The sequence below is a fragment of the Haemaphysalis longicornis genome, unplaced genomic scaffold, assembly GCF_048455015.1.
Source record: "Haemaphysalis longicornis isolate Haplotype H1 unplaced genomic scaffold, Haemaphysalis longicornis Haplotype H1 scaffold_1, whole genome shotgun sequence".
In the NCBI taxonomy this organism is placed as follows: domain Eukaryota; kingdom Metazoa; phylum Arthropoda; class Arachnida; order Ixodida; family Ixodidae; genus Haemaphysalis; species Haemaphysalis longicornis.
In genome coordinates this window covers 187194376-187212951 of record NW_027526203.1, presented here as the reverse complement: position 1 = coordinate 187212951, position 18576 = coordinate 187194376, and the positions used below count along the sequence as shown (strand labels likewise).

General features: G+C 46.4%; 1 protein-coding gene across 1 annotated transcript in view; it reads left to right on the top strand.

The window, feature by feature from the left end:
- Positions 1–17762, top strand: part of LOC144167622 (RYamide receptor-like) — a 503725-nt gene extending 485963 nt beyond the window's left edge. The window contains exons 4-5 of the mRNA XM_077696822.1: positions 6596–6817; positions 17487–17762. Coding sequence (XP_077552948.1) covers positions 6596–6817; positions 17487–17762 — 498 coding nt within the window. The remainder of the gene's footprint in view (positions 1–6595; positions 6818–17486) is intronic.
- Positions 17763–18576: the final 814 nt, after the last annotated feature.

The following is an 18576-nucleotide window of genomic DNA, read 5'->3' as shown; positions in this document are numbered from 1 at the left end:
TACTGAAACTCTCTGGCCTCATGAGAAAACGATGGACTTGGTTTATTTGTACGTTTTCTTACTTCAAACGCTATCGCGTTTTTACAAACTCAATTCAAGAGATAGCGCAGCGTCACCGCAGCTCGTAAAGCGAACCGTATAGTGTTATTCCTCGTGTATGCTTCACATGGCTAAGTAGTAGTAGTAGTAGTAGTAGTAGTATGATGATGATGGTTGGGTTTTTATGGCGCAAGGCCGACTAAGGGCAAAGAGCGCCAGAGAAAAGTGTATTTAATGAAGTGAAGTGGTTACAAAAAAAAAAAACGTGTCAACCGAACATAGTAAAATCAGTTAAAGATAATGGTGATGGCTGGTGTATAGGGCCAGATTTGATTATGCGTGATAGGAAATGAGGTTTAAAAACTTAACGTCTGACAAATACTCAAACACACGTTTCGCAGCAACACTGGCATCGTCACCTAGAAACAGCGATGGATGGAGTGGGATATGTTGTCTGTAGAGTTCTCTGAAGTGTTTGTGTCGTGTTGTGTGAAGTGCCTTGCATGTGTTTAGTATGTGCACCACGGATAGGGCCTCTCCGCACCTGCTGCACTGGGGTCTAGAAGATCCCGTCAGCAGATACGAGTGCGTCGCATGGGTGTGCCCCATCCGCAGCCTACCCAAGGCGACTTCCGTGTGTCTGTTGTGTGAGTCAGCTGTGTACCGTCCCAAGTGTGGCTTTATTACATGTAGTTTGGTCTGTCTGTTCGTTCCAGTGGGTTTGCCATGTTCTGCGCAGGTGTTGTCTTATGTGAGGCTTGAGGTCTGTGTAGGGTATCGTTGTAATGTCCACAGTGTTCCTGAGTGCAGCAGCAGCGGCCTTCTCGTCTGCCAACTCGTTGCCAGCGAGTTGGCAGACACAGGGCATACTTAAACTTTGCTATAATTTCGTTCGACAGGAAACGTTGTTGACATCACTAAGCACTCAGTGTTTCCTAAAGAGATAGATTTCAAGGGTTGCCATAGACATTGTTCTCGCTTCGGACGGTTATGTGGACATTTTGTCATAGTAATATTACTGAAACTCTCTGGCCTCATGAGAAAACGATGGACTTGGTTTATTTGTACGTTTTCTTACTTCAATGCTATCGCGTTTTTACAAACTCAATTCAAGAGATAGCGCAGCGTCACCGCAGCTCGTAAAGCGAACCGTATAGTGTTATTCCTCGTGTATGCTTCATATGGCTAAGTAGTAGTAGTAGTAGTAGTAGTAGTAGTAGTAGTAGTAGTAGTAGTAGTAGTAGTAGTAGTAGTAGTAGTAGTAGTAGTAGTAGTAGTAGTAGTAAAACCTTTATTTGGGGAAGGGAGGGCTAAAGCCAACTGGTGGGAAAAATGGGATATGAAGGAGGGGATTACATGGGTCCCCTTGGGATTACTTAGGGATTACATGGGAATACACGCAAAGCGAGCGCTGGTTCGTCTTGTGTAGGCCCGCTGTGTTTTCTTCATTTTTTCTTGTCTCTCAGCGCCTGCAAACATAAATCTGTACCAAGTAACCACCATTTTAGTGCAGCGGAGCTTCGTATTCATGTTGGCCCACCATAGACGATTTCTTTGTAGCCATTTTTCAATCCCCCATTGACTAATAAAGATCACTATATTTTAGCTCAACGTTATGGAATCCCGTTGAAATCCCCTTACACCATGTCAATGATCGCTTCATTTCGTCCGCATCATGCAATCGCCCAAGTTAGACGTACAGAAGGGCAAGTAAAGCGCGGGAAAAAACCTGCGGAGTCGTCAGCCTATCGTTTGTTAGCTTGTAGCATAAACCGTTTGGTTAAAGTTCGCGTGGGAACTCGGACGAGGGTTAATCTGACGAGACGATTGTTCGATTGAAGTGAAGTTGCACCTTGCTTTCATGGTCCCTTTAAAAAATTTAATGAACGATGTCGTCTGGTTCTAATGTTGCGAGTGCGCGCTAATACGTTTGAGTTGCGTGTCAGAACGGTAGAAAGTGCCTCCGCATAATCGTTAATGCCCACGACGCGCACAAACAATGCGCAGCGACAATCGTCGAGCTTAGGTGCTCGCAGTCGTGTAATCAACCGCAAATTCATCTGACAGTACGTGTCCCCCTGACCGTAATCACCTGCCTTATCATCGGGGTTTTTCACGCGGAAAGTGCGAAGCGATGGAAGCTAGAATGTTCTTTGAAAATCGATTTTGTAGAATTCAAATTTGGCGCCCTTGGAAGATCGCCTCATGGTCTCTACAATGGCAGAAAGAGGGCGCCAGGAGTCCGCTAGAAGTAGGAGTTCCTGTATAAACATCCCCCTCGCGAGGGGCACGATCAAATGCAGAGCATTTCCGGGGGCGCACGACGTTAAGTAGTTTGCGTTACGTTAATGTTGTTGCACTTGTGGCAACTGCTGACGAGAGAGCGCTCGTCAGCAGTAATTTGAATGAGTCGACGATATAAGGCGCGTTAGTAGCGTCCCATTCTGTGTCGGCTTTGTGGCGCAGTGGGTTGAGCATCATGTACATTGCGTTCCGCCCGCAGGGTGTAGGGATCGAAACCTGGCGCCGGATAGTATTTTCTTTTTTATATAGTAGGGACAACGACGGTGCGGACTACGGACGTCAACGCGGGTGACATCGTGAGTTACTGAAACGCCCTGCATTTAAAACCAGGTTTTCTTCTTTACGCTGTCATGTAGATACACGTACCGACTGCAGAAACTGAAGTCAGAAGAAACACAAAAGAGGAGGAATGAAGCTAGTGAAAAGTAAAAAACTCGACATAGAGTTTGTCAGAGCCAGGACGCAAAATTTTAAAACAACCCTTCACAACAAATTTGCGCTTTTAACCGGGGAGAACGCGGACAGTGTAGACATGCTAAATGACAACCTACAACGCCACTCATGAAATGGGCAGCAGCTGTGGAACAAGTAGCCTGTAGAAAACAAACTGTAAAACTAACTCAGAAAACGAAGGCACTACTTGTGAAACGTATGAACATGAAACTGTCGAGTAGGGCGGATCCGATTGAGTTAGCGGAGCTGTCGAAATTAATTCACCGAAACAAAACGAACAACATTCGTGCGTACAACATGGCAGCGATCGAAGAAACATTGCAAATAGGGGGAAGCTTAAGAGCAACTAAGAAGCTAGCCATCAGCAAAGATGGAATTTACGCACTAAAAGATCAGCAAGATAATATTATATACAACATGGCAAGATAATCAAAGTGATTCCACACCAGTCTACATGCCACTGACGTTACACCCCGAGAAACAACTAATGAGTACAGGTTTAGCTCACGAAGTCTCATTTATAACCAACAATAAAATTGAAAAGGCTCTCAAGGACATGAAATAAAGCTGCAGGTGACGACGGTGTAACCTTCGATCTTTTAAAAGAGGGAGGAGATATTGTACTGGAAAAACTAGCCGTAACATTTTCCGAATGATTAAGGACTCTAACAGTGCCCAATGCGTGGAGGAACGGCCACATAATTCTGATTCACAAAAATGGGGCACCACGGACCTTAAGAATTCCAAACAGATCAGCCTGCTCTCAGTTGTACGGCTGTCTACCAAAGTAATTGTTAACCAAATAAGTAACAGCCTAGATTCCTATCAGTCGAGAGAACAGGCTGAATTTAGGAAATTATACTCAACAATGGATCACATCCACGTCGTAAACCAAGTGATAGAAAAATCCGCAGAGTAAAACAAACCCCTTTACATGGAATGTATGGACTACCAAAAGGCATTGATTCAGTAAGCACCGCAGCAGTGCTGGAAGCATTTAAACTCCAAGGGATTTGGGACTCCTAGATGACACATATAAGGGATACACGGTCAGGATAATACTTTACGAGCGAAGCGTCAAATACCTGATCCGAAAGGGCGTTCGACAGGGAGATATCATCTCGGCAAGACTATTCACAGCATGACTGGACGCGGTATTCAAGAAACTAGACTGGGAAAGCACAGGAGTATGGATAAACGGAGTATGCTTCAACCATCTGAGGTTTGCAGACGACATAGTCTTGCTAACCAAGCCTGCAGAATACCCGCAAAAAATTCCTGAGGAACTAAATACAGAGAGAAAGGCCGTGGGACTAAAAATAAATATGAATAAATCGAAACTAATGAAAAATAAGCTGTATTACTACCTCGGTCACGTCATCTGTGCTGATCCCAACCACGAGAAATAAATCCGGCGCAGAATTGATACAGGCTGGGGCGCATTCTACAAACACTCCCAGATAATGAAAAGCTACCTACCTCTGTACCTGAAAAGGAAAATATACAAACAATGCGTTGTGCAGGTGATGACAAATGAAGGGAAAGCTTGCCGCCTTACTCAAAAACTTGAAAGCATACTTACATTGGCTCAACGGGCCAGCGAACGAACAATCATCCGAGTAATACTTAGAGACAGGGAACGAGCTAAGGGGATCAGGGGACAAACTAGAGTAGAATATATCATATTTCGAATAAAGAAGAAGAAATGGACTTGGGCTGGCCATGTAATTAGGCGAAATGACAATCGGTGGACTAGCAGGGTGACACAGTGGACACCGAAAGACTGGTCCAGAAAAAGAGGAAGGCCAATTACTCAATGGAGGGACTAATTAAGGAATTTCGACGGGCAAAGAATGGACTCGAGCAGCGCAGGACAGGAGCGGTTAGAGGTCGATGGGAGAGGCCTTCTCCCTGCTGTGGACCTAGTGGGCGGTTCATGATGATGATCACCCTTTCCAGTCTCTCACACGTAGGCACTCCAGGCTTTGGTTCGCTGATGCTTTACTACAAAGTCTTTTGAGATGTGAGGGGATTTCCTCAGTAGTTTTAGGCAAACAAACGACTGGAGAAACCTTGCCTGAGTTTGCCTGTAACCTACTATTGGCCACGTAGGCCTATACCGGTGCTGTTTCTTTTTTTTTTTTGACAGGGTACAGTGTATGCAGAAGACCAATGCAATCACACTAAGCGCACCGAGATTGCGATTCCCCCCCCCCCTCCAAAAAAAAGACACCTAAGGATACGGCCACAGTATTTTATTGCGATTCGAGGAAGAAGCTTCGTTTTGTATACTGCGCAGTTTACAACATCTCGGCTCGCCTTGAATACTTCGCTTTCGGACAACGTGCTTCGACTGGCTTCGATCCCCGTTGTATCTTTAACCGTTGCTGTTGCCCTCTTATACTACAAGACTATCCACAATTTTTTATAAAAAAGAATAGAAAGGAAAACATTTTGTAGACGATAACAAAATGTCGAGGAAGTACAATTTCTCTTCGTTGTTGCTATTTCGTTCTCGCGCTTTATTTCTTTAATTCTGTTTGATCCCTTTTGGCATCATGGCTGAGGTCTATAAGCGGTATGTATGGTGGGCGTATAGCACCGGTCGTGCTAGGCCCCCAAATCTGGGGTGTTCTGGCTACAACATGGCTTGGATTTTTTTACGGCAATTATGCCACCATTTACCGAAAAGCTGTGATACGATCTCTGAGCCCACGGGAGCGTGCGGGAAACGGGGCTTCTATTGTGTCAAGACGGTTACTCGAAAATCGCGGAAATGGAACGGTTCTAAATACAATAGTCGCATTGATCATGAAGAAGGAATACAGTAGTATACCTTTATATCTTAAGCCACGTATCGGTATACATTTAGATCGTTCGTAGATGCGCTCACTTAGGGAGCCGAGAATCGTCGCATTGGTTCGTCCTTCGTTCGCGACTTCGGTCTTTGAAGGCTTGACGATCAATTGACCGCACGTTCATTGGATTGGACTAAGCTTTCTTGCTTCTCTCAACTTTGTTTGGGAACGGATGGTAAAGATTTTTTTAGATTATTTGGGCACTGGAACCAAACCTAATTACAAGTTTCAAAATATGCGTGTGACTATTCGGCATTGATGAGAATGGCGCCGTTCGCTTACGCAGTGAATACAAGCTCGCAACACACACGCGAAATGTGCCTGTATCGGCTCCCAGAAACGCTGTGTTTAACACAGGACCACACTCATCCGGCAACGGTATGAATTCGTCGCGGAACCGCAAGCAGTCACCAGCAGAGACCCCCTACCCAAGGAATTGCCCCGTAACGGCACTGTAATGATTTTGTTGCCGTGTGGAAATATAGAGCGTCTCTGTTGTCACGATCAGCGGCGAGCGTCTGCTCTCGTGCTTACTGTGGTATCGTGCCATCGACTTCTTGCGGGGTGATGCCTCAGACGAAGGGCGACCACAGACACCTTGTTCTTCCACTTATGATGGTTGATGTCAGAGGGGGAGGGGCTGCCATTATGCATAATGGCTCTTTCCCGTGAATGAGTATTCGCCATTACGCACTCCGGGACATCGTAGGATCGGGTGTCTCGCGGACAGGATTTTGTCTAACGCACCAATAAAAGCTCCAGTGTAGTATGAAAGAACGTCATTCCTTGCAAATGAAATGATTTATTTACTTCCCGTAAATGGTTGCCGTGTGAATGTTTATTAGGAAGAAATAATTTTTGCATACCCATTGTCTTAAAATCTTCCTATCTATCGAATTCTGTCATTTTGTTGCTCTCATTTTTTTTCTGTTTCAATCCAGGTCGTGAAGATGCTGGCGACAGTGGTACTTATGTTCGCGGTATGCTGGCTGCCCATTCACATGATGAACCTCATCCTCTACTTTGACCGCGAGGCCATGCTTCCAGATACAGCCGAGCAGGAGTACATGTACATCGCCGCATTCTTCTCCTGCCACTGGTTCTCTATGGCCAACAGCTTCGTAAACCCTATCATCTACTGCTTCATGAGCGACAACTTCAGGGTAGGTTTATGCCATCTGGGAGGCACTCTTTTCTTATGCAGCAGACGCTGATGTGCACGAACAGGTACTTATAGCGCGACTGGAGAGCACCCGTTATGTGAAATCGATGAAACCGCACAGGCCGTTTTGACGATGACATCACATCGCACGCACCAACAAAGGCTACACGTGGCTTATGAGATTTTTCTCATTGAGGCGGTCAGGGGTCAGGAGCGCAGCCCGCACTTTTATGAACTCTTTCACATATAAAAATTCAGAGGAGTATGATAAAGGTTACAGAAATCGTTCTGAAGCAGGATAATAATAATGTCACGCGGTAGTGAACACCAAGGTGAAATATTACGTCCAAACACAATGGCTAGCTGGCAATTGTCTTGTAAAAGCCTCAACCGCTTCCTTCGCTACATTACAATCATCGTGATTTGATCGGTCATGCCGACTTCACTTGGGTCGCGCCAGTTATTGTCTGAAGCTGATGACGCGGTGCACCAGCAGTAGTCGCCACATGTGCTATGAGTAAACAATATGAGATCTCTCCGAAGGTTTCTCAGCAGTCGTAAAGATAAGAGCGGTAAGTGTTCAATTGTCATAACTTGGTAAGGGAGTACGCGTGTAATGTGACTAATAAGTTTATCTGCTTACGAGTGGACTTACGTCTCGCAACCCTGAGACCATGTGACAGAGGCCATATAGGCAGATAGAGAACACCCGTCAGTACAGGGGAGAACATAATTTTAGTTCAGCAAGCAAAAGAAGGAAACGCTTAAAAAAGCGTTGTTCCCTTGACCTGCGGTGAGGACTCCGGCCAAATCATGAAGATCTAGCAATAGGACTTTATTCGCAGGCACCAATGAAGTTTCACCAATGCAATCAAATCCCTTGATCTGGGAAGTTTACCCGGCAGACTGAAGCAGCCATAGGTTACCAAAACTTCGAAATAATCAGGCGCAGATATTGAAAAGCTGTGCCCTAGGGAAAGGCAACTGAAGGAAGAGGCGCCAGCAACTCCACCTGTATGACGTATGACCGCCACTTCATATTCATTGCGGAGATAAGCATTGAGAGTGGGCCGCCGCTACAAGGGTTTTCTACGCGTCTCAACCGGAATTTTCAAAATTTTCATTTCGCTTGTGCAGTTTCGAAGCCTCGCGACAACTGTTTTAAAACTAGGTCCTGCGAATTTATATATTCAAATACAAATATGTATTTATAATTAAAAACAACGGTGCGCTTATATGTTCCTATTTTTTGCATCCAATATCTCCATGCTTTTTTTGGCGTAAATGATGTTCAGATGTAAGAAGCTCGCGCCTGGTGCCATTATTTTTATTTGAGTTCAGATCGTTCTCCTCTCGGTTTTCTCTTTCCAGCAGCAGTAGCGAGCGACTGAACCAGGACGAGAAACTATATGTACATTTATAAACAATAGGGACTTCGTCGTCTCGGAACGCGCCAGCGCCCTGAGTTAGCTTACAACTGGCCGGCATGTGCTCGCTCGACAATTTTCTCCAGACTGTCTTTGTGCGGTGTTTCATTCTTTTCGTCTCGACCATTGCGTAGGGAGCTAAGCAACCGTCAGTGTGAAAGGCCATGCCTCCTTTTCCTATTACGATGCCGTGAGTCGCTAATGCCCGGCTTCTCCATAACACGGCCGGCACAAGTGCCGCTGCTTCTGACATACGTTGTCGGACCCCGAATCGTCAGCGTGACGTGTGGAGTCGCTTCTTCTCGATAGGAGGCGGTTGTCTGTCGCAGCTGGCGGCGGTGATTATCCCCTTTGTGCGCTACTCCCCTTGGCTTGCACTTGAGCGACAGGGCGCCATTTAGTCTGTCACCCGGCGCAAACTTGCGACGAGAGGTAGCAACAGTCCACCGACCTCCACCAACCCACACCCCCACCGCCACTGGAAAGCGAAGCATCTTAGAACAAACCTCACTCACTCACACACTCACTCACTCACTCACTCACTCACTCACTCACTCAGTCGCGTACTCACTCACTCACTCACTCACTAACTCACTCACTCACTCACTCACTCACTCAGTCACGTACTCACTCACTCACTCACTCACTCACTCACTCACTCACTCACTCACTCACTCACTCACTCACTCACTCACTCACACTCACTCACTCACTCACTCACTCACTCACTCACTCACTCACTCACTCACTCACTCACTCACTCACTCACTCACTCACTCACTCACTCACTCACTCACTCACTCACACCTGCACCGAAACCCTGGCCAATGTGACAACACAACAGCCTGGCGTAATCAGTGCCTCGCGACCCCCGCACACGCCTAACCCAGCTCCGTTTAGAGCTCCTATGATGCTGGAGCTACAAGTCGAGACAGTGCCTTGGCGTTGGTGCCAAGAGCTGTTTATTATGTAGAATGCATGAGTTTCCGAATGCCACTTCTGACTGCGAAAAATGAGAAAAGACACGGCGCCACAATTAAGAGCCTGAGAAGATTTCAATTCGTAATTTACGCTTAGAGAGGGCTGCTCCTTGGAGTCCTTCCGCACCGGCCGTAGTAGAAAAATTTGCCCCCTCACGTGCATTCAAAACTTTCTGAACGAGTATCGGCTCGCCTCGCCGAACACCTTCCTCATTCGAGAAACGGCACCTTATGCATTGCGGCCCTAACCGTCTCTCTTCCGCACGTGCGGCGTTGCTCTATGCTTCTCTTTGTTAGTTCTGTAGATCGCCGCCCTTGTTTCAGCCGAAAATGTGGCTGCGTGCAGTCTATGCGAACTGCACGGTCTCTGCTCGGGGCAGTCCTCTGCACTGGACGTCGCATTTCGAGCCCTCGCACGCGTTAACCACACCGGCCTCTTTCGAGTGTATGGTACTTTCTCCGGCCTAAGCATCGGAGGGCTCATTCACTTTTTGTGTAACTTGCTTCCCAAACTCATCCCCTGTCGGCATCTCTGTAAGGTTTGCTGAATTCTGGCAAAGCTGCTTTACTGGTTTTGAACCTTTCTCTATGAGCTCTAACGATCACCCGCCTCTGAACGTATGTCGGCGCTCGAAGCGCCCTGCTCTATTACTACCTGACACTAATGTTATCGAGTTAATAGCGTGCATATCTTTATTCCATTACATGCATCAATTATCATAAATATGGCACCAGACTTGCTTGTTAGAGCATGCACTGCAGAAATGTCGATTGTAACAATGCATACCTATAAAGAGAAGTGCCCGACTAACTGACTGACTCACTTACTCATTAACGCCCAGCCATAACTGCTGGACCCACAGAATCAAAATGTCGGGAGTACATTTGTATCATGGCTTAGGGGCTTACGAAGGCGGGATTTTTCGCAGTTGCACTGCAACCCGAGTAAAAGGGGAAAATAGTGCTTCGTAAATTCGTGGTTGCCTCGCTCACCCGTTCACGTATTGAAGAGCTTCTTGCTGATATGCATAACAATTAAGAATATCTAAAAAGTAGTTTTAGGGTTTCGCCCTAACCAACACTATAAGGGCGATTCAGCATTTCTGAAAAAAATGCGTGTTCTGAAATATCCTCCAGTAAATATTTCACTGGTTCATTTATCAAATTGGATTTTGGTAATAAATGTTACTTAAACAAATGCACAAAACCAATTTTAAGGATTTCGCCGTGCTTCACCAGTAAAATGGCAAGGAGGAGGAGATGGAAGAGGAATAAACTTTATTTCTATATTAGTTTTTGTAGTAGTGGCAATGGGGGGTCTTCTCAGTCCAGAAGTCCCTGAGCGGTCGCTGTAAGGCGGGCCCTTTCAACCACCCGAAGCTGATCGCCGGGGTCCGGGCTGCCTAGCATGCCTTCCCACTGCTCATTGTTGGGGGAAGAAATAGGGGAGAGGGATGGTGTGTGGGAGAACGCCCAAATCATATGGTAGAGTGTGCAGGGTTGGGGACAGTACTTGCAGGCGGCGGAGTAGGAGGAGGGGTGCATGGCGTGGAGGAGGGTGCCGTGCGGGTAGGTGTTTGTTTGAAGGCAGAGGTATGTGGTGGCTTCTTCCTTCGGGTAAAAACAATTTTTTTTTTAAATGAAGCGCCTTACGAGCCTAAAAGGCCTGCTAGGTGATATCAACGCCTAGCCAAACTGCTGGTTGGTGCGGATTCAGATTTCATCAGCACATTGTGATTATGGTGTAGAAGCTAACTATTGCTGAGATTTTTAATAATTACGCTGCGGGGAGTGTGAAAAGCGGTAAAATAATTTTTTAGATATTTATTTTCTTATCGCAGGCCATTTGAGATATTGAAATGGTTTTTCTTGATATGGGTAACGAACTCAGGAATATCTTGTTCGCGCATCTGCTGAGTTTCGCGTCCACGCTCGTGTCGCTTACACTAAATGCATTTAAAAAGCACTTTGCTGGCAAAAATGGGTCTGCTGAGGATAATTAATTGGCCAGTGTGTTTTCGTTCACAACAAAATGAAGGGCTACTATGTTCCGTTGACTATTAAGTTAAAGTAAGCGCGCGCACTAAATGCACGACCTCACGTGTAAAGCAAACGTTAAGATGTAATTAACGGTTCTCTGTGTACTGTGCATACACGAAAGAAAGGGCGTACAGCCGTTGCGGTGCGAATATGCATTTCAAGTGCCCATTCAAACGTGCGCGAATTTAAGAAAGCGATAACGGAAATTGCGAATCAAACGTACGTCAACAACGCGGTGCGGTCACTAGATTAGCTAGTCCTAGATTGTTTTACCTAGCCTCAATTATTTTCTCTCTACAACCGCAATTTGCACCGCACCGACTACGCACATATTAAGCAGCAAATCACTGCAATGTCCCAACAACGGGCTTATAGTACTACCCGGGTCACAGAGACATTTCACAAAGTACTTCACGTTACAAAGACATTACCCGCACTCGGAACGCACGCGCTATGCATGGTCAGACGCAAGCTGCCGTTGACCCAAAACAAGCGTGAATTCAGGCGAACAATTCTTGCGTCACGAACACCTTACGACAACCGACTGAACATGCTACGCCGCTGATCATTATGCTGGGAGGCAGGCGTGCACATGACAAATACACGGCCTCTTATCCAAAGCAAATCTTACGACGTGACGAACTCGCCGCTGTGCGCAAGGCCTACTTCGAACAAAGGGTGGACCAAGGTTGCGGAGTAGCGGTGTGCGAATATCAAATTTTTCGAATACGAATCGAATACGAATATCCACCTTCGAATATCGAATCGAATATCGAATAATTAATGGGGATGCGGCTTTCAGCTTAGGAAAAATGTCGAAAAACTCAATTTTTCAAGAGCACTAGTACGGATTCTTGGGCAAGTTGGTGTGGCGATCTTGATGAATTCATAGCGCAAAAAGGACGAGGACATAGAGAGAACATACAACACAGCGCTAACTTCCAACTAATTTTATTTCACACAAACGTACATATATGAATCCCCAGCCTACCCGCAATCAGTTCCCACGTCACCGCCAATGCTGACGTGTTGCAGCCATGCGCAGAAACGTTGCCTCCTTATCTGACAAATTCAGTGACGGCACACTCACACAGGACAACCCCGCTTAAATAATCAAATCTGCCTCTACTATTTCTCTTACTTTTTGTTCCTTGTGTTTCGACCATATCACACATTGCTCAAACCGTGGCATGCAGCCGCAGTCGTGGCAGTGAACAGACAAATGGCCATCCCTGTATTTGCTGACCTTCCGTCTGTGCTCGCCTAACCGGTCGTTAAGACATCGGCCGGTTTGGCCTATATAACGCTTTCCACACGAAAGGGGAACATCATACACCACACCGACTGCGCACTTAACACATGGTTTCCTATGTCCTTTTACACACCCAACCAGTGCTTTACGGAAGGGGTTAGTCAACTTGCAAATTTTGTTCAATTTGTTAGGTGCAGAAAAAACAACCTTTACGTTCATCCGATTTGCAATCTTTTTGAGACGGTGAGACATATTGTGCAGATATGGAATTACTGCTACTTTTTTCCTTTCTCCCTCCTGTGACCTGCCCTTCCCCTGTTCTAAATTCTTGAGGTTACTCTCAGCTACCGACAAAAGAATAGCTGCCGGATACCCAGCAGCGATCAAGCGCTCCGTTTGCTCTTTGAAGCTACTCCCCATGGAATGGTGTTTTGTTTTTGACTGAAAAACACTTTGGTATTGCATGATTTTGTTAACTGCTGTTTCTTGCTTTAAGATGCCAGCTTGCACCTATTAAGTGAGTGGGCACACAGTTAAAGATGCAAACCCTTACACCGCCTCTCCTCTACCATGGTGGCTCACTTTCATAGAAAAAGTGCAGCTTTTGCGAGCTGGACGGCTGTTGCAAGCCGTGGCAATACTCACTTCTGCTGGAGGGGCCAACTTGGTTTCCGAATGCAGCCTTGCCTTGTACAGCACAGCCCATCTTGCCTTAAGATCTATGAAGTCATTCAACTCGATTATGTATCAGGATCTGCAGAAGAAAATCGTGTCAGCAAATAATGAATTCATGCCGGACAGGCACCCACTGTTTCAGTTATACTTGCAGATACATCCACCTATTTCCCTCCTGGTGTTACATCCAAAGCTAATTTGTTACGGCTTGTCTCATCAAGAATGGTCATCTGTCATAACACAGCTTGTCATACAGAAAAGTCCTTCACTGGGTCAGAAAACACTTTCTTTTTTTACAGTAGTAATAAACTAGGCGACTCAGTCATCCGTATTCTGACACCTTAATATTCTGTGTCACCGAGCTGACAAGCATGATTGGTGCATAAGGTCATTTGTAGCCGCAACCGTTACTACAGCCTTGTTAGCTAACGTAAACCTCGTTCATGGCACCAAATTACTTGTGATAGCACGGCAACAAAAAAAACAGCTGAAATGGAAACGCTATTCTCGCAAACTTACCAACGCTGCATGCCACACACACGTGCCTTAGTTAATTTACCGTGATTGTAGAAGTTTCCGTCACGCAAAATCACAGTGCACTTTTGGAGCTGCAAGCTCCGTGTCAAAATCAAGTGTCAGATGAATCGAGTAATTTTTGTGTATGGTCTTACTATTGATTATAACAAAGTTATTACCAACAAAAGAAGAGTGTGTGCATTGTTCTTCTATAAAAATTATATCCTTTTTTATGCCCGACAGACTTGTGTCATGCTACGGCAAACTCGGTTCTCTTCCATATTAATTACGTGGCCTTAGCTGGCGACTGACCGGCCCCGATTTTATACAGACCCCTCATTATCATCCGAAAGGGAATAAAAACATTTCGGTTTCGAACCACGTCGCCTTCGTGGTCCACACTATATGCATTTAATCGTTCGATAGGCTCATAGCATCTTTTACGCATATCACCGTTTCCTTAATAGGGTACGCTGTTAGAAGTGAAGAGTCGACTCAAGCGAGCTAACAACCCCACCGAATCTACAGGGCACAGTTTTCGAAGGGGGCGGCCGTCTGATCTGCGGCTTTCGCCGACCAGAGCGCTAAGAATGAGTCAGAGCCTTGAACGAAAACAACACAAAGACTTATAATGGACAGGCAAGCCATCAGGAGCGTTAACAAATAGATATTACAAAGTAGAGCAGTTAACTAACAAGAACACGAGCAGTTCGATGCATATGAGAGACAGAGTCCCACAATATTCACCGACCGGGCCCGACGATGCACCGCTGTCGGAGGCGATTCGGCTACCTGAGTAACCGTCACGTTGCTTTGAAACGACGCCGCGCGCGACAAACGATTTCATCTCGAATGCCCTGTTACAAACTGGCCTACAAAAGAATGCGAATGCATACCCCAAAAGCCACAAACAAGTACAATAAAACGAGTCTGCGCTTTTTCTTTGCCCGTGCGTGTACGTGCTGTGTGCGGCACGGGTACTTCGCAGTTAACCCTATCCAAACGTTTGACAAACGCATCGACTGATGACAGACCACTTACCAGCGAGCTGTCCACAGCTGTCGCCGTATCCAAATGTTGTTAGCGGCCGTTCGTCGTGTGACAGGGGCACATAAAAATCTTTCCACCAAATGGCACTACTAGTCCTTCTCAAATAAGAAAAAATGATGGCCCAAGGCGAGGCGCTTGAAGCTCCGGCTGCACAAAGTCACCGGCCGCGCTGCATTGATAGCACGGAGGTTGTTTACATCCGGGCAGCAAGTCGTGCCGCCAGGGCAAGTTGAGTCGCTGCAGTCGGGTGCGTTGGCGCGCTGGCACGAGAATTTAAATTGTCTATATATGCGCAAGCAAGCGAAGCAGATGAACATTGCAATTGTTTGCAACGACGAGAATTGTCTCTTTGTTAGCAGCAGAGTTTGACAACACCTACCGCCAAAATAAACAGATTGAAACAACACGGCCGCTCTGTCTGCTTGTGATCGCGCTGGCTAAAGCATCTATACGGGTATACGTACGGTATCGGTTTTGTAGCTGCAGGCAACCGTCGCGTCCTGCTTTCTCGTTCAAATTAGCATTAGTCCACGGTTGAAGTGCTGACACACGGAAACAACACAAGACTAACATGGCGACCGCCCGCTTGAGATGATTACCCCAGATGGGGAGTTTATTGTGGACGTGGTTGTATACAACGAACCGAACGCTATCTCACAAATGGTGTTAAGTCGTTCTAAATCCTCCCTTTTGCTACACAGATGGGCAACGGTACTACCATGGAGGTTCGTCCACTTTTTTAGACCATGCCTAGGGAGTACATTTTTTGCTATAAGTACTTTTCAGGGCACATTACTTGATTAAAACTCCATTTCCGGCTAGTTTGCGTTTACAGTGAAGGCGACCGCGCTTCAGCGTCTATTTCTGGCTTCGTTTGTGCGTCTTTCTTTATCTGCTGTTCGTGCGATTGTTAATGAACGAAGATAAAAGAGACGTCCAGGACCGGAAAGAGGATCGCTTGGCCGATCCAGTGGTACCAAAATGGGCGCGCCCGGTGGTACCGTTGCGGAGATATAGTGCTCCGAAAATTGCAGTTTTTTCGCTCTTTCGCGCTGACACTTTGCCACCGCGGCTTCCAAAAGTATTTTTTATGCCACTTTGCGACGGTTTTCGGCGGAAAAAACTTTTTGAAAGCAGAGGATAGAAAACTTAAAAACCGAATATGCGGCTTTCAAAAGCCGCGTCCGCTCCTTCCCCCTTAAACTAATCAATCCAAATATTCTTTAACAACCGATTATTCGAACCCTTTCGATTATTCGAAATATTTCTAATACATAGTTCTCGAAGCAAATACCAATATAGTATAGTTAATATTCGAGCAATATCCGAAATTTTCGAATATTCGCACACCCCTATTGCGGAGCGAATACGCATTTCTTCGTAAGTGCCCGCTCAAGCTTGCGCCGAATTTAGCAAAGCGAGAACAAGCATTCCGAAACTTACCTCGCAAAAAAGAGTGACGGCCGCGTCAGCTTGAAGTATGCCTGTCGGAATCTATGCAACCAAACTTTTCTCCTTTCCATGTTGCGTTTCACGGACGGAATAACGAAGTCTTTTGCCATCCCTGACCCTGTTCGCGCAGTCTGAGGCACAACACATCGGCACCGCGAAGGAACATAAAGCGACACCGATGCGACATTTGCTCGGAACGAGCAGCTAATGCTTTCTTTGTCATTTGCTGGCGCGTACGATAAAGGCGGCACTGAAGCTTCGCGACCAAACATGGCACCATACCAGCGCCGTTGCCCAATGTCCCAACCGGTGAGGCGACCCGACCGCGGAGGCAGAACAAAATAACGGCAGAGCTACACCGTGACTTTTCTGTTGGTGGACGGGCGGCGCTGGCCGGAGAAAAAGAAAATAACAAGACATGGAGGGGGCAAGGAGTGCGGGAGAAGGCAAAAGGCGGCGAGATCATAGAATGGCGCTACCTTACTAATTTTAGGGGCCTTACGTGGAGGTAGGGAGCCTGAATGTAACATTGAGGCTAAATTGATTCTCGCTAGAAAGAGGGAGGGGCTTCGGCCGGAGCGCATCGTTGGTACGAAGGCGAAACTTGCGAAAAGCCATCGAGAAGGTTTCTTGTCCGAGGAGTCGTCATGTGTCATCTAATCCGGAGCGCGTACACCCTGATACTCGCAGTGTAAGCTATTCAGCTGCATCCCGTTCCGGACGCTTTGCTTCCAGGCTTTATATAGCAGCAGTACCTAATAGTTTGCAGTACAAAAATTCATAAGGAAGAAGAAAGGGCACATGAAAAGCATAGAGCATAAGTCTACCATTCTGAGATGCTGTCCTCTATAAGTTGTCGAAAAAGCTAGAAAGCCATTTGTTTCACATTGCGCGAGTGAGATAGTATTCGACTGTCAGTGCGGGCGTGTGTACAGAAAGTAAGAGAAAATCCGAGGTGAGCTGAGCACAAAATGTCTTTTAGCCTCATTTAACACCGGGTGCCTGAGTTCACCAAAACGCCCGTATTTACGCCTACACTGGTTTCTCCATGACACTACCTTCGCTGATGCGTCAATTTCAAGTTGCATGAATCGTAGTTTTCAAACAGACAGCACTGTAATACATTCCATCCACATGGTTACGGCTAAGACACCACCAGGTGCAGTTCGCCCGCATTGCGCAAGCCACACTCGACTTTCACTATCAGCGTGTTCAAATAAGAGCTGCAAAAAAAAACTGCGAAAAAAATGTTCCCCTGGTGCACTATCCTCCTCGCAGGTGGACCTGCGGCAGCTCGTGCTTGGCTGTTGCCCGCTGCTGGCCATGCGTTCCAGCAACCGATCGCTGGCTAAGCGCAGCTCGTACGGCGGCGGGGGTTCTCTTCCAAGCAGCACGATGATGCTCTCGAGCACCACTTCCAGCCACCACCACCAGAACCACAAGCGTTGCAACGGCTTCTACGCCCATTCGCCAACGTCTGTAGTTACAATGAAGACACTTGGTGACTGCGTAGCCGTGGAGGCTACACATTTGCGCCTGCGCGCGTACGAGTAAAACAGCACTGCTTCAGCAGCGCACGGCTTTGCACCACGCAAATAATGTGGGGTGCGACCAAATGTCTCAAAGGTGTCCTGTGTCAGCGTCTACCTGAACATTTATCTTTGAGATAACTTCAGAATTGAACTGAGCTGATGTGCGATCATGCTATCGAGAATATTTCGTGTTTGATATTTTCGTGTGCACTATAACAATCGAGCGCCTGTTAAGCTTGTGTATTAGTGTCGCACCAGCATAGCTGAACTGTGGTCAGAAAGCGTGGATAAAATTCAGGCCACAATAACAAACACCTGTGTATTCCATGTGGGCAGGAATAACAGCTTTCGTGTGTCCAGTGGTGTTAGCCTTGCTCCGGAAATGTGTGGGAAGGGGATGTGGGGCGGGTAGCGAGTAGCAGTAATAAAATCCAGCTGTCGGAATACAACAAAGCTATCCCGGTAACGCTACGCTTCCAACTAAGATGGAAGGATTCCGATCATGTTTATTGCTGTAGTTGTAAACAAAAAGTTGTCTGTGATCATATATGTTGAAGTCTTTAATGGATAACTCAAGAGATTACGATTCTTGTTTAACAGAGACCCAGATCTGGAGTCTGTTTCATGTGGGGAAGACGCTGATACATTTCGTATATATAGATCTCGATGTTGTCCACGCTGCTTGGAATGTATGTTACATTTCATGTGATGTCACCTAACAGTGAAATACTGAAAGGAATCATTTACTTCTACATTCAAGTATATTTGCGAAAGACAGGTGGATGAAACGCAGAAATTCAACACGGCGCTTCCTGGCCGGCGTTTCGTTGTCGGCA